Source organism: Molossus molossus, unplaced genomic scaffold, assembly GCF_014108415.1.
Source record: "Molossus molossus isolate mMolMol1 unplaced genomic scaffold, mMolMol1.p scaffold_m16_p_11, whole genome shotgun sequence".
Classification (NCBI taxonomy): Eukaryota; Metazoa; Chordata; class Mammalia; order Chiroptera; family Molossidae; genus Molossus; species Molossus molossus.
The window spans coordinates 78,780,780-78,805,173 of NW_023425346.1; the positions used below are offsets into that span (position 1 = coordinate 78,780,780).

Below are 24,394 nucleotides of genomic sequence, written 5' to 3' on the forward strand. Positions count from 1 at the left end.
TTAACCTCTGAAGACTCTAAGAGACCATATTAACCCAGACAACAGACCATATTAAACTTTTCACCATGGCAAAAATCCAATGTACAGGCTGCCCACTAAAAACAAGAAAAGCTTTCAGTGAGGGCCAAAAAACATAGTGGATAAGAGCACAGGCCTTGAGATTTGAGTTAAGGATCTACCTCCCATTAGCTGTGATCTCTAACATGCCTCCATTTTCTATTTCATAAAATAGTAATAATAAAACCTACTTCATATGGTTTCGAGAATTAAATGAAACAACACACGTGAAGTATTTAGCACTATGTCTAGCACATAGAGAGGTTCATAAATATTACTATTATTATTACTAATCTATTCCCTCGCCACAAGGCATATCTACTTCCTCCTTTGAGTAAACATGTATCAAGTCCTCACTGAGCCCTCAATATGTGCTAAGTGCTATTCTTTCCATTCATTCTCATATTTATTCATTCATTCACATTCTCTCTCTCTCTCACCATCTCTCCCTTATTTGTCATTTTTCACTCTAGAAAATGCATACTCCAGATTATAAAAAAGATGTAAACCAAACTAAAACTTTATACCTGAAACATTGGCGCCAAATCAAAGAATCAATTAAAAGACTTACATTTTTCTCGCTCAAATGTAACAATGAACATTTTATTTAAAAAACAAATAACAAAATCCCAATAGTACGGGTTTTACTTGCTTTTGAGCTTCCCCCACAATCACCACCCCTAACAACAGTTTCTCCACAAATATAATAGCATAACTCTCTTTCAAATACCTCTAATTTCAATACAGCTAGCCAATCAAGTGTTTTTAGTAATTAACAACTTTAGGAGCTTTTTATAAGAGGTAAAAATAAAATATAAATACCTTTGGTGCTACTGCTTAGTTTGACCCTCTTTCTCTTGCCCAGACCTTGACTCCCATCCTGATCCTCCTGGAGGGATACAAAATTAGCATTACAATAATCTATTCATGAATTTATATATTTTACATAAATTTAGGTATGCTTATAAATGATTAAACATATAATAGAGTCATGCTTACATAGTATTAATCAGCACATTTTTCTTTTGCATTTGCTGTAGTATATCTTAATGCTGCTAATTTTTATTAAAATTATATAATGAAAATCCTTAGTATTAAAATACAAGAGTTCTTAACCTATTCTGTTCTTCTAATGCAAAATGACAAAAATTTTCCTAACCTTATAAACATAACATCAAATGAACAAAAAAGCTAAAGGGGAAGGGAAGCAGATTAGCATAGGAAGAAAAGAGAGAATGGGAAAAGGACTAAAACAAATAATGAAAAAAGGTTTGAAGAGTCTAGGACAAACAAAAGCCATAATCTGCACCTGAGGAGATCATTTGGATGCCCAGGTAAACATCCTGGAGTGGTTTGAGGAACTCAAGGGATGATACACTGCACCACAACAGAGTGGGAAGCTAGGGATCTGAGACAACGTAAAGGGAGGAGGAACAGAAGATGTAGACTAGAGCTAATGAAACCAAGGTGGTGCTAGGGGTGTGTCTCTTAGGGAGGGAGTCCTGGGTATAGGTGCACATTTCTAATTTTCTTTAAAATGTTGCTGAAAAGGCTCTTGCTGTCTTTTTAGCTGAGTTCAGAGTTTTGTCCCCTCCAGCTAAAGGTTATGATTGTACTCCATTTTCCCAGCTCTCCTAAACTAGGAATGATTACATGTGAATCCAAAACTTCCACATTATATTATCTTTTTCCTATTTTCCAAACATATATGAGCCACCTGGTATTATAAAGACATGTGTGGTAGTATTTTGGCATATACTCTGTTATGCTAACAATGGTGTTGATGGCATGTTAGAATTGTAATCAAGTTCCCAATTTCTCAAGCAGAGCCCACCAAATCTTCAAAGCAGAAAAGTAGCCTCGGCTTCACATTGCTGCTCTATCTACTGGCATGGCTTCCTTGGCCGACACACCAGTCTTAACTTCTGCTTTCTGTCAAGTCCAGCATCAGCCCTCAGGGCCAGCCAAGGGTTTCTCAGAGCTACCACTTAGCTCATTCAGCATTTACTGAGCACTTCAATACGCCATCCCTGTTAATCTCCATCTCTGCCAAGGCCTCCATGGCAATATATAGGACAGATGGACTCACAGGCAAACTACACTATCCTCCTCTTCTGCCACCCTCACCCTTGCTGGTGGAAAAACTCAACCAGAATGAAATATGGAGACTTAAATGACAGAAAACCACACATCAAAATTACAACTAAATTACAGAACCACAACCATTCAGAACTGCCTGAAACAGCTGAATGGAAGTCCTACAACTATGAAATTAAAGAAGACACATGGAGCCCTGCCAGTTTGGTTCAGAAGCTAGAGCATCAGCCCACAAACCAAAGAATCTCAGGTTCAATTCTGATCAAGGGCACATACCTTGGTGGCGGTTTGGTCTTAGCCCTGGTGGGGGTCATGTGGGAGGCAACCAGTCTATATATCTCTCTCATGTAATGTTTCTCTCTCTCTTCCTCCTTCCCACTCTATCTGAAGATAAATAGAAAACTATCCTCAAATGAGGATTTAAAAATAAATTAATTAATTAATTAAATTAAATAGAAGCAGCCACATCGAACCCTGGCACAGGTGGGTTAGTCCCACACCCAGTGTGGCGGATAAAAATCAGAGGGATACCGCGGCTGTAAAGGTCCTCCCTGAGGAGTGAGGGATCCCTGTACCACACCTGGCCTCCCAGCTCAGGGCTCCAGAATTGGGCACCTCCAAGCCCATAACTTCTGGCTGTAAAACCAACAGGAACTGAGGCTGAGGGAGGCTGAGGTTGCTGGACTCCCAGGCAGTTTCTATTAAAGGGCCCACGCCAGGACTTACTCAGACTCACTCCTTCTGGGATACAGCATTGGGGAGGCAGCTTGAAGGGCACCAGAAACACCAGAGACATACAGAGAAGAACTGAGTTGTTTGGCATCGGGGCCAGAGCTGGAGGAGCAGCTTTCTCCCAGACAAAGGTGCTATAGGAGGCCATTGTTACTTTGATGAGCCCTTGCCCAATGCAGAAGACCACCATATCTGGAACCCTGAGGCCCTGTCCCACCCAACTTTCAGGCCCACCCAAGCTGTTTCCAGTGGCTTTACCATAGGATTGGCCTGTCTTAGATCCTGCTTCTGATTTTTCTAAATTCTCTCAAACATACAGCATCTGTTCTCAGCAAGCTGCATACCTCTCCATTAAGTGGCCCCAGGCCTGGCACTAGAAGCAGCCAGCCTTGGTTCACAACGTGGTTTTGCCTGGGCACCTCTAAGCCCAGCACAAGCAGCAGCCATCTGCAGATCGCTTTGTAGCTTATACCTGGTTGCCCTGGGTAGAACACAGATGGTGGCTGGCCTTGCCCCAGAGCCAGCACACCCAGTGGACAGCTTCAGACCACATCGAAGCACCACCACCCAACCACCTCCACAAGCAACACACTCAATGAGTGGACTCAGTGGCTACCAGATCCCTGCTGAAGTAAGTCTTGCTCTGTGTGGTGGGCCTCTGAACAGCTGATTCTCCAAGGTAGTCAGAGGCCAGTAATCAGAGGACATAGCCAGACCCTGCAGCTGATCATCACCCTCCCATTGACATGTCAACAGCAATCAAGACTCAATTACAACAGAAGGGTATACAGTCCACACTAGGGGTGCACCTCGAGGGCCCAGGGGGGTGATCAGGAAGGCTGTGCCACTGGACCCTACAGAACACCTACTACAATAGGCTACCCTACCAATCCTAGGAGACATAGCAACTCTAACTAATACTTAGAAACAAACACAGGCAAGCCGCCAAAATGAAGAGACAAAGAATCATGTCCCAAATAAAACAACAGAAGAAACCTCCAGGAAAAAATAAATAAACAAAATGGAGATAAACAATAATCAGATGCACTCACTGAAATAAAGAGTAATTTACAGGGAATCAATAGTAGAGTAGGTGAAGCCAAGAAGCAAACCATCGATTTGAACTATAAGGAAGCTAAAACACCCAATCAGAACAGCAAAAAGAACACAGAATCTAAAAACATGAGGATAATGTAAGGAGCCACTGGGACACCTTCAAGTGTACCAACATGTGCATCTTGGGGGTACCAGAAAGAGAAGAGAGAGAGCAAGAAATCAAAAACCTATTTGAAAAAAATAATAACAGAAAACTTCCCTAACTTGGTGAAGGAAACAGACATACAAGTCCAGGAAGCACAGAGAGTCCCAAACAAGATGAACCCCAAGAGGCCCACATAAGACACATAATCAAAATGCAAAAGGTTAAAGACAAAGAGAGAATCCTAAAAGCAGCAAGAGAAAAGCAGTCCGTTACCTACAAGGGAGCTCCCATAGACTGTCAACCGATTTCTCAAAAGAAACTTTGCAGGCCAGGAAGGAGTGGCAAGAAATATTCAAAGTGATGAAAAGCAAGGACCTACAACCACAATTACACTATCCTGCCAAGCTATCATTTAGAATAGATAGACATATATAAACAGTTTCCCAGATAAGAAAAAGCTAAAAGAGTTCATCACCACCAAACCAGTATTATATGAAATGTTGAAGGGTCTTCTTGAAGGAGAAGAACAAAAATATGAACAATAAAATGGCAATAGATACAGATCTATCAACAATTGAATCTACAAACCAAATGAGCAAGCAAAACAGAAACAGACTCATAGATACAGAGAATTTTTTGTTGGTTGACAGATGGGATAGGGTTTGGGGGGATGGGTAAAAAAGGTGAAAGGATTAAGAAGTACAAATTGGTTGTTAGACTTCGAAATCTCAAAGGGAAAGGGGGAGGAGGGCAGGAAGAGATAAGCCAAAGAGCTTCAATGCATATTTGCATAACCACTGGACACAGACAGTAGTGTGGGGAAGGCAAGAGAGGGGTGGGAGTGGGGAAGAAGGGGTCAATGAGGGCAAAAATGGGGAACATCTGTAATACATTCAACAATAAAGGTAAGTGTTTAAAAAAAAAGACAGAAAACAGCCCTGGCCAGTTTGGTTTGGCATTGTCCCATGCACTGAAGGATCTCCAGTTCCATCCACAGTCAGGGCACATGCCCAGGTTTCCAACTCGATCCTGGGTCAGGGTACATAAGGAGACAGCCGATTGATGTTTTTGTCTCACATCAATGTTTCTCTCTCTCTCTCTCCTTCTCCATTCCTCTTCTTAAAAAAAAAAAAAAAAATCAATAAAAGAACAAAAACAAACCATAAAAAGAAAACAAAAAGACACAAGACAGACACAAGAATGCCACAGGGCCCAGGGGATTCCAAAGTTTAAGAATTTAGCTAGTAACCATTTCTGAAACTTCTCCCAGCCCTGAGAGAAAAGACAAATTTGGGAAAACTATGTTATATCCAGGTTAAGATTATTTCATTATTTCAAATATAAACTTCACATGAAAAGAATATCCTTGATCAAGCAATGGTTATGGAAATACAAAATTCTGTAAGTTTCCCAGCCCTATAGTTTAAAGGACAAGTTAAATTAGCCAGGTGAGGGGAAAAATGTCATTCCAAAAACAGAAGACAACCCGGCCGATGTGGCTCAGTGGCTAAGCATCGACCCATGCACAAAAGGTCACCGTTTCCATTCCCGGTCAGGGCACATGCCCAGGTTGTGGGCCAAATCCCCAGTGGGCTGTATGCACAATCTCACTGATCAATGTTCTCTCTCACTGATGTTTCTCTCTTTCTCTCCCTGTCCTTTCCTCTCTCTCTCTAAAATCAATAAAGAAAAAAAAAATTAACAAAAAGAGAAGATAGCATAAGCAAAGTCACAACGAAAGTCTGTAAACATAGGCCAGTAGGTTGGGCTATAAACATAGATCACAGCTAGGAAAGGAGATTATCTCCATTAAACTGGTGGGAAATGGGTATTCCTGTATGTTTTTGGTGATAGTTTACAGTAGTACAATTTTCCTGAATGGCAATTTGTCAATATACATGTCGTAAGTCTTTAAAGTGTATTTAAGAAATTCCAGTTCTAGGAATTTATCCCAGAGAAATAATCCAACAAGTTAATAGAAACTATATACATAAGTATTCACCATATGTTATTCATAATAGAAAAAAAAGAATCTTTGGCTTCCAACAACAGGGAACTAGGTAAATAAATTATAGCACACCTATGTACCCTACGAAGAAAAACAATGCTAGAGCTCTAAATTCACTGTGATCAGATAGAAGTTCAAAAACTATGATAAATGAGAAAAGGATCTCATACATAGAATAGCATACAGAGTATAAAACCATTTAAGTATTGGTAATATACACAAATAAAATCAGTTAAAATATACTTTTATAGATATTCAAAACTACCATTAGTGAAAATAGCAGAGTATAGAATAGCAATGTACAGCATAAAACCATCAAAATATACTATATATAGGGTGAGCAAAAGTAAACTTATAGTTGTTCGTATGAAAAATAATACAATAATAATGATACAAGAATAAACTGTTTTGCATACTTACAACGGTAAACCTACTTTTGCCCACCCCTGTGTAGAAATTTGTTAGAATACAAATGTTTACAGTAAGTCACCTCTAAGTGATAAGAATATAGGTAATTTTATTATCTTTTTGTTAATGTCAATTTTCTCTTTACTCAATAATGAATATGGACTGTCACTCTAAGTTAATATTTTTAAATACCTGCTCTGATTTCCAATCCTAATTGCAACAATCTGCTCAAGATAATGGACTACTGTGTTATCTATTATAAGTTCCATATTTTTATTCTGAGAAAGAAGAATATTTTTAATGACTCAGAACACCTCTCAGTGGGAATTTTAAGCATTAAGGAAGATGAAAACAATGCAATAATCATGACCACAACACCATCCCATCTCAACTTCATTATAGGAAGTTGTGGTTCTTCTCTATTTATCCATGAGGAAGCAGTATAGAACCCTATGAGAAGATGATGGTTCAATGGACAAGACAGGAAATAAATTAAGTACAATCTCAATCCAGACAGCAATTGTTCAGCTCTCAGAAACACTTTCCTGACCTTTACTAGTCCATGGGCAGAAATGAAAACACTGTTACATGTATTTCAGGCACAAAATATACATATAGGTCCAAAGCAAGATTTTGAAAAACAGATTGAAACTCTAAACCTGAAAATTCAACAGATGGTTTCTTAACACAAATAAACACTCTTTCTTTCTTTGACCAATACACTATACAAATGTAAAAAAATGTGAGCTCCAGAAAAAGAAGTCAGACTAAAACAATACTCAAAGAAGGTTAGTACAAATACATAAGGCTAAAAGGAATATTTAAAATATCAGGTTATAAATATAAAATCCAAAGGAGATCTTGAGAGATTAGAACTATAAAATGAAACTGTAATCTGAGATAGTTTGATTTAAATCAACTCTACAAGTACAAACAGAGAGCTCTAATTTATCAGCTGTAAATTTGAAGGGGGGAAAAAAATCCTAGACATTTCATTTGACCTCTGGAGCCAACAGTCTAGCGTAGCTGCTAAAAGGCCAACAAAAACCTTATTAGGCCTTGACAAAGGCACAGTATGCTTAACAAAAGATGTCCCATCTCGGTACACTGAGTCAGATCATAAATTATTAAAAGGAGTGAATAAGTGAAAGAGGTATGAACAGTAAAGAATATTAAATAACTAAAGCTGAATGTTTAAAGGAGTGTCATATGGAAATAAAAATTAAAATCTTATGGAAGTAAAAATTAAAATCTTTGTAGGGGAGAAACAAGAAATGTGTGAAAATTACAGTTATCAAACAAAGGAACAAGTTGCCTCTTAAACTAGGTAAGCTCCCTACCACTGGAAGTGTTTACAGAGAGGCTTACCAATTGTAAGAAATGTTGTAAAATCAATTCCTGTACTGGAAAAGAAATGTATCAGCTATTTCTAAGATCCTCCCCACAAATATGTCTATGATTCCCTACCCTACTCTTAACCATTAATGTAATGTATGAGTAAATAACAAATTAAAATTAAGCCTTATATCTCCAAAACCATTTAATTTTTTTTACCTATTCATATATGAAAAGCAAGTCTGACTTTCAATTTTAATAATCTTCCTTTAGGGACAAGTTTCAACAAATTAGTTTTAACTGTTCATTTGGATTCTGTCTTGAATAAAGGCAAAAATACTAAGAGCATATCTACACAATAACTCATTCTATTAAGTAGTTATTTCTCAATTATGTAAAAGAATACAGAAAATAGACCAGAAGTAAACAAGTAAAAACATTTTAAAGGATTATTTCAGGATTGTACCATTGAAGGAAAATGTTTTCTTTTTCATACTTTGTTCTATTTTTCCACTTTTTCCACAATGGACATTCTATTTTTATAGTTTCACAAAGGGGGAAAGTGTTTTAAATGGAATTGCTTATGGCAATGGCCACAGTGAACATAATCTTCCCTTGAAAAGTTATCTTGATCTAAAAGATCTTATTTTTTCTGAGAAACTCTCTAATTAGATCCATGTACATACAATACTGAAGACAATTTTCTTTTTAAATGAATTATCTGATGGTTATAAATAAATCTAAACAAAAAAATTAATAAATGTAATTTAAATTTTAAAATATCACAAAGTTAAAATGAGCTCTTTTCTTCTTTTTGGTTCTATACAATACAAACATGTTCTACTGTTATTTTATATGAACTACAAAAAAGGCACATGCCCAGGTTGTGGGCCCAATCCCCAGTGGGGGATCATGCAGGAGGCGGCCAATCAATGTTCTCTCACATTGATGTTTCCATCTCTCTCTCTCCCTCTCTCTTTCTCTCTCTCTAAAATCAATGAAGAAGAAAAAAAGAAGAAGAAATAATGGTAATAAACAAAAACGTATTTCAAATCCTCTGATATTTCCCTAGGAATTACTTCTAGAAGAGGTTTAAAAACTACTCAACTCATGCACATAAAGGAGCTCCTTCTAGCACATCATAAAATATGGTGTTATTGCAATGCAATTATGTACAATTAAAGTCTCTACTGGCAATTTAAAAGCTAATCCGGAGAGTTCAGGTCAAGACAAAAACGAATGTTACTTCTTTACTAGATATGGGAGAAAATATCTGTGTTGGAGATCAGCTTTCTACATGCCCAGAAATCAAATCCAATTCATGAAAATAAAGTACAATTGTTAACAAGGCTGTTAACAGGATGCATAATTCTAGGTATGCTAAAATAATATGAAGGTTTTAATCAACTATATAAATCCAAACATAAAATCATAGATTTTTCTAAATCACATCAAGATACTTAGATTATTTTAATAAAGTGATCTGTAACATCACAAAAACATTTCATTATGTAATAGTTTTCTAAAGTTTCTACTGACAATAGATACAAATAGAAACTCCTTTCCTATCTGCCTGGCTTTAGTCAAGGACGTGCACATGCACCCATTCATATTCAACTAAGTATTCCCAAATCTTGCCATTGAAAAACCATTCTGTCTCCCACAACAGTAATATTATAAAGGACTTACTAGAAATATTTATTATATTAATAAACACTACAAAAGTTGAAATTTCAAATTCACAGTCTATTTCCTAGTACATTTTAAAAATAATCCTTGACATATTAGGTGCAACTTTATTATAAGATTAGAAAAGTAGTTACATTTCATTTCTTTTAATTACTCTAGACTTTGCTAAATTTCTTAAGACAATTTCATTGTATATATAACAGCAATTTGGATTTGGGATACCTTCCTAGGAGAAATCACTATCTCTTTCTATCTCCCATTTCTAAACTGTTGAAATGAATTATAAATAAGTAAAAAAATCTAGTTGTCGTAGTTCTTGTTCTGTCACTAGGTAATTGTGTGATCGTGGCTCAGTAATTCCATTCTGAGCATCAGTGTCCTTGCCTACAAAATAAAGAATTTAAACTAGATAATATCCACAAATATGTACAGTTTTAAAACTTTTTAAATTCTTTTTTTTAAGTTTTAAATTTTAAATCTCACCTCATCTGAAGAATCTAGTTGTCCCGGTGTCCCTGTTGCACCTGCAAAACCTTTGGAAAGAAAAAAAAAGTTGCCCTTCATAGTTGTTACATAATGTTTTACTTTTAAATTATTTAAAATTTACTATAACAATAACAACAATATCAAAGCTAAGTTGTGGTATATTAAGACACCTCATTCTTACAGTTACCTTGGCAGAATTCAACATTTATCTTTAACAAATGTGGACCTAAGATTTTATATTTCGATAGAAAATCCCTAATAAAAACTCAAATGTAATCATTGCAAATGGTGTTGCAGAAGTATTCTTTTTTTTTTTTTTCCTTTCACTGAATGTATTGGGGTGATACTGGATAACAAAATTATAGATTTCAGGTACACAATTTTACAACACATCATCTGTACATTGTATTGTGTGTCACCACCCCAAGTCAAGTCTCCATGCATCCCCATTTATCCCCAAATTACCCACGCACTCCCCCCCAATCACCATACTATATCCATGTCTGAGTTTTTTCTGTCTTTTTTGCTCAATCCCTCTACCCAGCATCTCTTTCTTTTTAGTTTTAAATCATGGTTTACTATAAAGTTCTGGACTACTCTTAAATACAGCAAGTGCTACATTTTTTTTTACTAGTAAGAACTGAAACCTTAATAAAATAACCAAATTCCATTTAAGAAAAATGCTTCCTCTTCTTTGACTAATCTTTCTTGCTTCTAAATTTTTATAACTATTATTACTATCCTTACAAAGAATGACACATTATTTAAATTTCTCCGATAATGAGTAAAGTTTGAAGGTTGTTTTGTTTTGTTTTAATACAGAAAAGTTACCATTCAAATTAAATATTTAGACAAACCTTGAACTGCCAGAGTGCTAGTGCCCGCAGATGGCTCCTGTATACCATATACAAGTTTATCCTCAGGGTAGGTAAGTCCAGAGCTCTTCAAAGCTATAAGGTACTTTTCATGACTTTTCTTTGCACAAGCATTTTCTCCAAGACCTAATATTTAAAACAATTTAAAATAAGATAAAAATATTCCATTCAAAATATATAAGTACAGACAACTCAGTCAGTTATAAATGTATGTGTATGTGTGTATGTGTGAGTGTATAAAATAGGTGAATATGCTAATGAAGGGAGAACCCTAGAATTAATTATATAAAATAATTTCACACCTTTTTGTGCTTGTGTTTAGCATAATCCCAGAATATAATGATATCTACTAAGTAATTGAACATCTAAAATATGTTCAGAGATTATATGCAAGGCACAGAGAGTGCAAAGATGAAGCATGATTCCTGCCCAACCAGTGTGGCTCAGTCGGTTGAGTGCCATCCCATGCACCAGGAGATTGCTGGTTCAATTTCCAATCAGGGCACATGCCCAGGTTGCAGGATTGATCCACAGTGGGGAGTATGCAGGAGGCAGCCAAATGATGTTTCTCTCTCATCGATGTTTCTCTCTCTCTCTCTCCCTCTCCCTTTCTCTCTCTGTAATCAATAAAAACATATTTAAGAAAATAATAATGTATGACTCCTGTCTTCAAGGAACTTAAAAATTAGTGGTAGAAAAAGGCAGACAATATGATAAAAGACAATTATGTAGTGGGCTTCATCATTTGGTTTAATAATCTGTGCTCTCATAATACTGTGCGGCCAACTTACCCAAAGCAGAGTACTTATGTAGGCTTCCTGAGATGATAATGCCTGAGTGAAATTTTTAAAGTTTTCTTTATTGATATTAGAGAGAGAGAGAGGAAGGGGGAGGGAGAGAGAGATAGAAACATCGATGAGAAAGAACCTTGACTGGCTGCCTGCTGCATGCTCCCCACTGGGGATCAGGCCCACCCAGGCATGTGTCCTGACCGAGAATCGAACCTCCTGGTGCATGGGTCGATGCTCAACCATTGAGCCACACTGGCCAGGCCTGAGTTAAAATTTTAAATATTACAACTGAAATTACTGTTAATTATGTTTTTCTAGGCTTTTTATTATCATATTTAATAAATTAAAGAATAATTTCTACAGAAGTATCAGTTAAAACTTATTCCAAAAAATATTGAAAAGTTTAGGTTCTAGAATTAAACAATCCCATAACTTTCACTTTAGCATTTCAGCTTATTAATTATTGCCAATTTTTTCTACCATTTTGTTTTGTAATATATTATGGAGGATGAAATAAGAGTAAAAGAAAACACTGATATTTGAGAATTCCTTAAAAGAAAAAATTATTCTCTGTCTGAAAACCAAATTGCCATGGCATTTGCCACCTATTACTTAGGCAGACTGTATATCTTTTTTTTTTTTAAATCCTCACCCTAGGATATTTTTCCGCCCTTTGTTCAGATAGAGTGGGAGGGAGAGAAAGAGAAACATCGATGTGAAAGGGACACATCAAGTGGCCGCCACCCACACAACCCAATCAGGGCTGAGGACAAACTGCAACCGAGGTATGCATCCCCAGGGGGAACCGAACCCCGGTCTCTCTGGACCGCAGGCTGACGCTCTAACCGCAGAGCCACTCCGGCCAGGGCCAGACTGTATATCTTAAATTAAGGTCTCAATCTCTCTGATTATAAGTGATTATAAATGAGTTTCTTTAGTATTTGCTGAGTTTTCTTTATTTCGTCTCTTTGCTAGCCTCAATAACTAATAGAACTGCTTTGTTTTGCTTTTTTAAATCTCTGTCCAATCTCCCTCCAAGCTGGAGAAAAAAAAGAAACTCCAACACAGATTAAACAGATAGGAAATACATCTATCGTTCTATTTAAGTCCCATATTAAAAATAACCATAATTAGTTTACAAAGAATAAAGAACTCACAGGGTCCTATATAAGAAACGACTAAATGTCTCCTGAATGATGAAAGTCACATATTTATCTCAATAAGACAGATGTGTAATAACTTTTAGTTAACAAAATATATTTCCTCAATCTCTCACAACAAGCCTGAGAAAAATGAATGTATAAAATCTTACATGGTCACCTACCTAATCTGAAGCTACCTAATACAGTAGCCTTTTTTATACAACTGTCCCCCTAACCCTCGTTTCATTTCAACCACACTAGTCTTTTTTATTCCCTTTTAAATATGTAAGCTCATTTTCACTCATAAATATCCCCACATGCTGGTTCCACTGAATGATATCTAGGAAGTTCCTGGTATGATATTCTGTATATTTATCCTGTTTGGGGTTCATTAAGCATCTTGGATCAATAAGCCTTGCGTGTTTTTTCATCTAATTTGGGGAATTTTAGTCATAATTTCTCCAAAATTTTTTTTCTTTATTGATTTGAGAGAGAGAAAGGGAGAGGGAGAGAGATAGAAACATCAATGAGAGAGAACATTGACTGGCTGCCTCCTACAGGCCCCTCAGTGGGGATCTGGCCCACAACCTGGGTGTGTGTCCTGATTAGGAATCGAACCAGAGATCTCTTGGTGCATGGTTGGACACTCGACCACTGAGTCACACTGGCTGGGCTCTCCAAATGTTTTTTAATGCCCCAGTTCCCATTCCTGATGTTTGACCATCTGATTCTAATAGGTCCTTGAGGCTCTGTTGTGTTATCTCTATTCTCTAGACTGAACAATCTATCGATCTGTCTTCAAATATGCTGTCTTTCCATCTTCTACAATCTGCTGCTAAGCACATGCAGTAAATTTTTCAATTCAATTACTACACTCTACAGTAATTTTCAGTTCTAGGTTTTTATTGTTTATATTTCTTTGCTAAGATTCCTTATCTCTTTGATTATAACTATTTGAACAGATCTTCTTTAATTTTTTAAAGAGATTTATAATTGCATTAATGTCTATCTGCTAACTCCAACATCTGGGTTATTTCAAGGTCAGTTTCTATTGAATGTTCTTTTTCTTTGTTATAGTGCATAATTTATTATTTTCTTGCATGTCCAGTAGTTTTTGTTATATACTGGACATTCTGATGATACATTATAGAAGATTCTGGATTCTGTTATCTCCCTATGTAGAGTATTCATTTTAATTTTAGAAGACAATTTAATTAACAGCCTGATCACCTAGAACTCAAGGTTTGGTTTTATCCTTTTGTAAAGAACAGATCTGTGGAAAGCCCAAGTTTTTCAAAAGGCCCTCTACACTAACAAGAATAATCTCCATATTCTATCTTCTCTGCAGATACTGTCAGGATTTTAGGCTTCATTAAGGCTGACTTAGACTAGCCTTTACTCTAAGGTTTGGCCTTCTGTCTCAGCAAGATGCCTAAGGTATTAATAAGAACTGTCTTCTCTGATTGGATGGAAATTCCAATGTCTCCCAATACTGCTTAACCTCCAATATTTTATATTTTACTTATTTCTATTCTACTTTTAAACCCATAGAAGTCACTCTCTAGTAAACCTTAGGTAGTCTTATCCTTTACATGTATATCTCATTCCTCAGTCAAGCACATTCAAGGATCCTTCATCTATCTGCCCCAAATATTCCAGTTTCCAGCTGCTTTATTTGTCCTAAAATGTGATCTCTGCCTCCTTAGCTCAGGTGGATCACCATACTCTGTTTCCATCCAGCTTTCTATACTACAGGCAGGAAGTTGTCTCCAGACAGAGATTCAAGGCAACTGTGGAGTTCATGTCATGCTTTTCCTTTCTCTCAAAGGTTTACAGTCTTATATTGCCTATTGTCCAATGCCTGAAAACAGGTACCTTTCATTTTTTTCCAGTTTTATGTTGTTTATGGTATAAGGGCTAGTCCAATAGTCAGAAGCAGAAGGTATCTTCTACCTGGAATCTAACCCCATCCCATTACCACCCAACTCTCCTCTCAGTTCTGTGAAGTTTCCTCATCTTGTCCATCAGTGAAATCAGTTCTCTCTTAAATATACACTTGTCCTACCCTTTACAGCATTTATTACAATTTATAATTACATAATATTTTAGTCTGAGGGTTTTATTAATGTCATCTCACTCACTAGACCACAGACTTTATAAGGATAAGAATAGGACTATCAGGTGTATTAATTACCTTCTCTACCCCAAGCTCTAGTACCTAGCCCAAAGTCAAACATACAGTGCATACTTAGGTATTTGTTGACGAAATAAATATATCAGACTATCTCTAAATAACATATGATTAACAATAAACATGAAAATTACACCAAGACATAAAATTGATATATTCATTGCACTATAAATCTAAGCTAAACTAAATGTATAAAAAGTAAAGTATTTTATATAACAGTAGAGTATACCATGTAAAAACATACTCAACAATTCCAAGTTTTATAACTTAAACTCTACATAATTACAAAATCCTAGGCCATACAACCCAAAACTTTAGCATACCAAAGATGAAAACATAAAAATGGTTGTTTTTTATTTGAAAAAATAAAGAATATAATTATTTACATCACATCAAAAGTTAGGAGACCTAGGTGCTTGTTCCGACTTCAAAATAAGTTAGTTGCAAAGTCTTGAACTAGTCATTTAATTTTACTTGGTTTCTTCAGCCATAAAATAAGAGGTATTCTTAATAATATTCAGCTTTATTAAAAAAATCTACATTTTACTTTTAAGTTCTAAAATATACAATTCCTAATAATTACAGTAATATAAGTAAACTTTAACATTCTTCTATTCCAACATATTACTCACCAGAAGTCAGATCTTTGTAGTTCTGTTGGTTTGTCAAAACCTGAGTAAGAACAGACCGCATTGCTCCTCCCATTTTAGTTAGATCTTCTAAAAAGGAAATTTGAGGTTCCAAAAGCTGAAGAACTTTGTTAAGGTCTTTTTCTGATGGTACATCAGCTGCTAAAGAAAAAATAAAAACACAAAACCCACCAACGTAAAATTAACTTTTTAAAAAATATTCTGACAAGAATAACAATATTTTATTATTTTCAAATTACAGTGACTTGAAGAAGATGCTGTTTTGAAAAGAAGGAAAAGCGCCTGTGTCTGACAGAGCCAGTGTGAGAAGAAGAAACAATCCTTCTCTGCCACCAGGATAATCAAGAGTTTTGGCCAGACCTCCGAGCACACACCAAGATAGTGAGGAGCCAGACGCACAGTGCAGACTGTGGTGCTGAAATGGATTAATAAGGAACTTAGTGATTTGGCCCATGATGTTCTGCAGGTCCAATTGGGGATGATATGTTTCATTGGCAAGCCACAATTATGGGACCTAATGACAGCCTATATCAAGGCAGTGTATTCTTTTTGACAATTCATTTTCCTACAGACTCCCCCTTCAAACTACCTAAGGTTGCATTTACAACAATAATTTATCATCCAAAGATAAACAGTAATGGCAGCATTTGTCTCGATATTCTAAGATCACAGTGGTCTCCTGCATTAGCGATTTCTAAAGTTCTTTTATCCATTTGTTCACTGCTATGTGAACCAAATCCAGATGACCCCTAGTGCCAGAGACTGCACATATCTATAAAACAGACAGAGATAAGTACAACCGAACATCTCGGGAATGGACTCAGAAGTATGCCATGTGATGCTACATTAAAGTCAGAATAACCTGCATTACAGCTGGAATAAACTTTAAATTACTGTTCCTTTTTTGATTTTCTTACCCAGCTGCTCCCCTATCAGACCTCATTTTTTTTTGTTTGTTTGTTTTTGTTTACCTCCCTCCGTTCATTCACATGCTCATCTGAGAAGACTTGTTCTTCCAGCTTTGGACAATAACTGCTTCTAGAAACTGTAAAATAGTTACAATAGAACAGTCGTCCAAGATTCAGGATTTAAAAAAAATAAAATGGAGCATATGTATTATGTGGCCAATGTCTTCGCTCTAACTTTGTTATGAGACTAAAGCCATTCCTCACTGTTCTGATATGCTGAAGAAATCATCTGAGGGGGAGGGAAATGGTTGCTCAGTTGTTGCATCAAAGGAAATAGCATTATTCTAACAGCATCCAATCTTGTTTAAGCCTTCCACCATTAGAGATCTGAGGTTACATGATATACTTTATGCTCATAACTGATGTGGCTGGAGAACTGGTTTTGAATTTATAGCATCTGCAGAACAGAGAATGTGATGTATTTTATGCATGTCAATAAAGGAATGACCTGTTCTTGTTCTACAGAGAATGGAAATTGGAAGTCAAACACCTTTGTATTCCAAAACAGGGTCTCAAACATTTTGTAATTTTCATTTAAATTCTTAAAAGACTTGGAGCTATTAGCTACTCTATCTTCCAATACATTGTTTAATATAGCACTGAATAAATGATGCAAGTTGTCAATGGATAACTGATCAACTCATTGCTCTGCTAGTAATTGATTTTTCTTCAATAAAGTTGAATAAACCAAAAAAATAAATAAAATAAAATTATAGTGACTTGCCCTGGCCGGTTTGGCTCAGCAGTTAGAGCATCGACCGAAGTACCAGAGAGTCAAGGGTTCGATTCCAGTCAAGGGCACATATCTCGGTTGCAGTTCAGTCCCCAGCCCTAGTCGGGGTCGTGTGGGAGGCAACCAATCAATGTATCTCACCCACATCAATGTCTGCCTCTCTGTCTCTGTCTCTTTGTCTCTCTCCCACTTCCAATCTATCTAAAGATAAATGGAAAAATATCCTCAGGTAAGGATTTAAAAAAAAATTATCGTGACTTAGATGACAGTATTTTATAATAAAAAAAAAGTTAATGTAAGAACTCTATTTGGAAGTTAGGTATTCACCCAGCACCCAACCTAGGGTAGACTTTCTCAGGTATTCGTCTTGTAAAAAAAGGTTAATGAGGAAAAAAGATGACATCATAGGTATTAAGTATTTAATATATGTAAGAAACATTCAATTTGAGGGCCCTATACTTCCAGATATATAAATGTAATCATAAGGTCATTTTAAAATTAGATAGTATTTAAGAAAAACATAACTCCCTAAAATAAGACCAAAAGAAAATACATTGAGAGTAGTGTAGAAATATTAGTACTAAATTATGTCAGCTCTAAATTTAAACCTGTGTAGCAAATAACACATCCTCTATCATATTCCCCAAATAAGACCTGTGTTAGCTGGAGGTCAAAGCAACTAAAATGAAAAATAACTATTTTCATAAACATGAATGTTTTTACCAAAACAATTTTAAAATACCAGGCAATATATGCCTCGTAGAGATAAAGGGAGATAAAGGAAACTTGCATAGTAACTAAATAAGAATATTTAAGAAAAGGAAAAAAAGACCTTGGTTTAAAGAAACCAAGGTCTAAAACAAAGAAGTGAATAGAGAGATTTAGTTTAGCCATAAATGGTTTAAAAATGTATATAAGGGAGCTAACAGGATCCTGTGGGCCCAGAAAAGGGGAAATCAATTTCATTCATTCATTCAGCATCCACTCCATGATAAGCTCTGAGAAGTAAAACTAAATAAGATGTAGTTCTTACCCCTAGGAACTAACACCTAGTTCAAAGGTAATCTGTGAATGAAATTCTAGATAACTGAGTCCTGGGACCCAAACCAAAAACCTTACTTTCTCAGTAGAAAACTAACATTGTATATTATTCATCGTTATAGTATACCCCAATGACTTATACAGTAACACAGCAGACATTTCATTAGCATTTGTTTTTGATTCCTAAGAGTTCTAACACAAGCTCTCACATTGCTCTAAGGAGTATAGGGTGAAATGAAAAATGGAAATCAAGCCCAGCGGTGTGGTTCAGTGTATCGAGCGTCATCCCATGAACTGAGAGGTCCCAGTTCGATTCCCAGTCAGGGCATGTCTGGTTCGCAGGCTCGATCACCAGTAGGGGGCGTGCAGGAGCCAGCTGACTGATGTATCTCTCTCACTCCCTTCCTCTCTCTAAATAATCAATAACATATTTTTAAAAAATGAAATTCAAGCCCTGGCCGGTTTGGCTCAGCGGTTAGAGCGTCGGCCTGCGGTACAGAGAGACCCGGGTTCGGTTCCCGCTAAGGGCATGTACCTCGGTTGCAGTTTGTCCCCGGCCCTGGTTGGTCGTGTGGGTGGCAGCCACTCGATGTGTCCCTTCACATCGATGTCTCTCTCTCTCTCTTCCTCTCTCTCCCTCCCGCTCTATAGGAACAAAAAATGGAAAAATGTCCTCGGGTGAGGATAAAAAAAAATAAAAATAAAAATAAATAAAAAATGAAATTCAAGGCAACTGTTAAAAGCACAAGATCTCTGAATTTCTATTACCAAAGAATAGATCATTTCAAGTCCTTTCTTTAATTTTAAAGTCTTCCTCCCCCTCTCAGACCCAAGAAATTAACATTGAGCACAAATAGTTATATAGAGAGGAAAACTTTGTGACTCTAAGTTCATAAAGCTCATCTTAAGACAAAAAAGTGCTTCCATTCATTCCTTTATGTTTTCAGATAATGGGAACAGATAATTATCAAAGCTATGTATCTATGTTATCTACCTTTAAACTGCTAAGTGTCACCATGGAAAAATAAATATAATATATTTTTGTTTGAATTATTCTGTGATTATGAGAAATCGTACATAAGGCAAGTTCAATAACCCAGCTGGTCTCTGGTTCCTTCATTCCAAAGACAGAGTAGTTTGGAACTAAATTAAAATAATATTTCTTTCTGTATTTTATAACATGTACTCTAAGAAGAGCAGAAGTACTTAACAAAGGATTGTATAATTTACTAAAAATGTAGAAATAAGAAAGTGCTCGCTCACAATGAAGATAACATGATAGCTTTAGGAATAATAAAGATGCTATGTAATATTACTTCACACTTTAAGGATGGAGGATAGACAGAAGATAAAAATGTGTCAATTTCAAATTAAATGTAAGATTTATAGCATTAAATAATTTAAAACTTCTAAAAGTAATGCAAAATGCAGTCCCTTATATGACAAAAATGCAAGTATCATTAGAAAAGTAAAAGATAACAAAAAAATTAATTTGTTTCATACCACTAATTAATATCTATAATCCACAATGTCAGACTGAGAGCTTTATTTTTTTTATTTTTTTTTTATCCTCAGCCAAGGACATTTTTCCATTTTTTGTTCAGGTAGAGTGGGAGGGAGAGAGAGGAACAGAGAGAGAGAGAGAAACATCGATGTGATAGGAACACATCGAGTGGCTGCCACCCACACGACCGACCAGGGCCAGGGACAAACTGCAACCGAGGCATGCGCCCTTAGCGGGAACCGAACCCAGGTCTCTCAGGACCGCAGGCCAATGCTCTAACCACTGAGCCAAACCGGCCAGGGCCAGACTGAGAGCTTTCATAGATAATACCTAAATCCAAATATTTAACTAATGTATATTAAGAAAGACTATGGCCTGGCCAGTGTGGCTCAGTGGTTGAGCATCAAGAGGTCACTGGTTCGATTTCTGGTCAGGGCACAGGCCCATATTGTGGGTCATATCCCCAGTGATGGGCATGCAGGGGGCGGCAATCGATGTTCTCTCTCATTTATATTTCTTTCTCTCTCTCTTTCTCTCCCTCTCCCTTTCTCTCTCTCTCTCAAATCAATAAAGAAAAAACAAAAAAAAGAAAGATTGTGAATAAATCTTTCACTATTTTGATGCTTACACCCATAATTCTACCAGTAATGTTGGAGTGAGCCATCTGACTCTCTCATAAGTTGTTATATAAGGAGGGGAACAAAAATATATAGACATCTAGAAAAAAAGGGGGGAGGGAGCAAAGAGACAGCTATAGATAGATATTGGTGAAAGAATAGTTTAATCTTCTAAAAATATAAGTTAAATTCAAATATACCAGGACTTAATTCTACTCTATCACATATAATTGCTTAAAAAGTCACTTTAACCCTATAAAATAATTATTTTCTCATATGCAAAAGGCCAATAAGATTTGTCAAAAACATCTTTGATCCCAGGAGCACAGAGTGTTAAACTATGCCAACTACAAGGTATCTATGAGCTTATTTAACTAATATTTAGTGTGTTTTTATTTAATGTTTCTTAGTCATCTCTTAAAAAATGTTAAGCAAAAAAATGATATCTGAAAAAATTCACTCATTATTAACACTAAACTTTGTTACCTGGAACTTAAATAGAGTACTAACAAAGAGGATTAAACATACCTGGTTCATTATAACCTTCTCTTAAGTACTGAATGAGACAAAAAATAAATCTTGGAAGAACAAATTCAGACATCATCAGTAAGTCTTTGGGGACACAAGGAATATTTGAACTTGATTTAATTTGATGTCTTCTGCAAAACCTGTAATATGAAAAAGAATAAAACAATTAATAGTGATGTCTAATCTGCCAAGAATATAGTATTTCTATTTACAATATCCATAAACAGAATACAAGCCAATATCAAAGCCAATGTATCCTTCCTTTATAATTTTTAAGACACCAAGTTTAAATATATATGTATGTTTAATGTATAAATGTATACACACACACACACACACACACATACAGTTTTAATAAGTCTTTAAATTTAAAAAGTCACTGAGGAATATTTTTTCCTAATAAAGGATCATACTAATTGAGTTCCAACTAAAATACAGAAAGAAAATCTCATTACAGAATTTATATTTCTAACTTTAATTTATTTCAAATACTACTTTATTATTTCTATCCTTTATAAACCACTGAGTATAAATTGATCATTTCCCAAGAATTTGCATTCCTTAATCCAACTATTTCTAATTATTACATTAATGGATAAGTGACATAAACACTTGGTTTATTTTTAAAGTTTATAAACTTAAGTGTATACATTTCCATTTTTATTCATACTTATTTTAAAGCATTATTGATATACTTGAGTAAAAATGAAGTAAACCATTCTATATTCACAATCTAGTAATCACAATTAAGGTATTTTGTGACCAAATACAAAATAAATACACTAAACATATAAAATGCCTGGAAATAATCTTATTAAGAGGTGTGGAAAAACTATTTTAGCTGAAAAACATAAAATATCTGAATAGAGAATATTACATACCCAAATGGAAAATCCAAAAAAAAATTTAAAGCCAGTTCCACCAAACTTAATGCCATTAGATTTAAAGCCCAGTGGGACTAATTATAAACTAAAGTTCAAATGGAAAAGCATATGTGTAAAAAAAATCACTACATATTGAAAAAAGAATTGATGATAGTGACCTAGATCTTAAAACACAGTACAAAACTATTAAAATTAAAAATCTATGGTCATGTGATAACATCAATGGACCACAATGGAGTCTAGAAGCAGACTATGTAAATTTACAGATTTAATATAATAAATGTGGCATCTTAATTCAATGGGGAGAAGACAAATAAATTACTTTAGGACAATTGATTATTTAAATGCAGAATGTAAATTTGATTTTTGATACACCATAAGCAAAAGATATCCTGTACAGATCAAAATCAAATGTGAAAAAAGCCCTGGCTGGTGTGGCTAAGTGGATAGAGTGTTGGCCTTCCCACTGAAGGGTCATGGGTTCAATTCCCGGTTAAGGGCATATACCTGGGTTGCAGGTTAGATCCCAGCCCGGTAGAGGTGAGTGCAGGAGGCAACCAATCAACGTGTTTCTCTCATACTGATGTTTCTTTCACTCTGTTTCTCTCTCTTTCTCTCTCTCCCCCCTCATTCCATTCTCTCTACAAATCAATGGAAAAAATATCCACCATTGGGGATTAACAAAAAATAATAATACTGATAAAATAAAACCTAAAAAATTTTTTTTAATGAAAAATGTTACCAGAAAGAAAATAAATAATTCTCCTACATTACCTCAAGGTATAGAAAGCCTAAGTAAGACTTGAAACCAAAACCCATAAAATACAACAATTAACTACATAAATCAAAAACTTCTATGCAGAAGACAATTACAAACCGGAAAAAATATTTACGATAAGTAAAAAGGATACAGAATTAATATATATGAACTCTCAAAAACGAATAAGAAAAACAACTCAGAAAAACAACTCAGGAAAGGTCATGGACGATTCACAAAAGAAGTACTAAATAGCCAGCCAATAAATGTGTGAAAAGATGCTCAAGTTCTCTAATAAAGCAATAAATCAATCATCAAATCAGCAAATAAAACAATGCATAGCTTCCCTTTCTGTATTCATATGACTGAAAACAAGATAATTCTGTACCTGTTGTTTTATAATGCTTTATGTAAATAAAATAATATATTATTTCTTTTATTTAAAACAATGATCAGGCCTGGCCGGTGTGGCTCAGTGATTGAGCATTGACTCGTACCAAGAGGTTGCCAGTTTGATTCCCAGTCAGGGCATATGCTTGGGTTGTGGGCCAGATCCCCAGTGTGGGGCATGCAGGAGGCAACCAATCAATGTTCTCTCTCATATATATTTCTACCTCTCTCTCCCTCTCCCTTCCTCTCTCTCTAAAATCAATAAAGAAAAAAATGTTTTAAATGATCATTAAAATGAAATATGAGTAACAAGAAAATGACCATTTTGTAATACCTACTGAAATATATGATCCATGTAATGGAACCACTAAAGAAAGGCTGGAGGAGAAATTTTTCACTTAGAAATCAGACTGTTACATCCTTACCAATCTTAGTATGACAAGAAGTGGAAAAAAAAAAATCAGGTTCTATGATATTTGTGACATACATTATAAAGTGTTCTTCCCAAACCAGATGAATTTGAATGACATCACACCTCTAGAACTAAATTCCATTTATAAAGAAGCACAGAGATAAAGGAACAAGTTAAATGACACCACAAAAAAGCAAACAGACAAATCATGAATGTAGAACAACATAAAGAACTCTGTGGGGTGATGGGTACATGAAGCAGTGTGCAGAAGACGTTTTATTGAGATGTACACTTGAAACCTGCATGGTTTTGTGAACCAATGTCACCCCAATAAATTCAGTTAAAAAATAAAATAAAAATACCAAAAAAAAAAGGAGAACATTATATAGGACAGCTGACTCAGTTTCTGCAACTTGTTAGTGGCAGGAGGAAAAAGGAGGCAGAGGGACCACTCTATGTTAATACAGGCCTGAGAGATCCAATAACCACATCTACTATGTGAACTGATTTCTAAAATAACCAACTTGAAAAAGGCATTTTTCAGACAATTGGGAAGTTTGATTATGAGCAGAGTACTAGTTCAATAGATAATTGTATTAAATGTTCATTGATGTTGTGCTTACATGTTAATGGATATTTGATATTAAGGAATTATGCTGTGTGGGTGTGACAATAGCTGCATTGTGGTTATAACTGAAGTCTTGTTTTTTAGATATATCTATATAACTATTTACAGATGAGATGCTATAATGCATAGGACTTGCTTCAAAATACTCTGGTCAGGTGAAGGGAAGTAGGTAAAAGTATACCTAGACCAGCTATGAATTGTTAACTGTTAAAACTGAGAGATGGATAGATGGCATCTTATTATGTTGTACTCATTAAACAGAATGTGGGC

At 35.5% G+C, this 24,394-nt stretch overlaps 1 protein-coding gene and 1 pseudogene across 9 annotated transcripts in view; one reads left to right on the forward strand and one right to left on the reverse strand.

Annotated features, from left to right (window-relative positions):
- The window catches only part of UBR3 (ubiquitin protein ligase E3 component n-recognin 3), a 222,767-nt gene that overhangs the window by 161,100 nt on the left and 37,273 nt on the right, over positions 1-24,394 (reverse strand). For 7 of the 9 annotated variants that reach the window (XM_036253638.1, XM_036253637.1, XM_036253636.1 and 4 more), the window contains exons 2-6: positions 21,054-21,193; positions 15,645-15,803; positions 10,871-11,014; positions 10,011-10,060; positions 880-946 (exon numbers count right to left, since the gene is read on the reverse strand). In XM_036253638.1, coding sequence (XP_036109531.1) covers positions 880-946; positions 10,011-10,060; positions 10,871-11,014; positions 15,645-15,803; positions 21,054-21,193 — 560 coding nt within the window. The remainder of the gene's footprint in view (positions 1-879; positions 947-10,010; positions 10,061-10,870; positions 11,015-15,644; positions 15,804-21,053; positions 21,194-24,394) is intronic. The other 2 variants (XM_036253642.1, XM_036253634.1) reach the window with 1 other exon arrangement.
- Positions 13,922-16,565, forward strand: LOC118625161 (annotated as a pseudogene).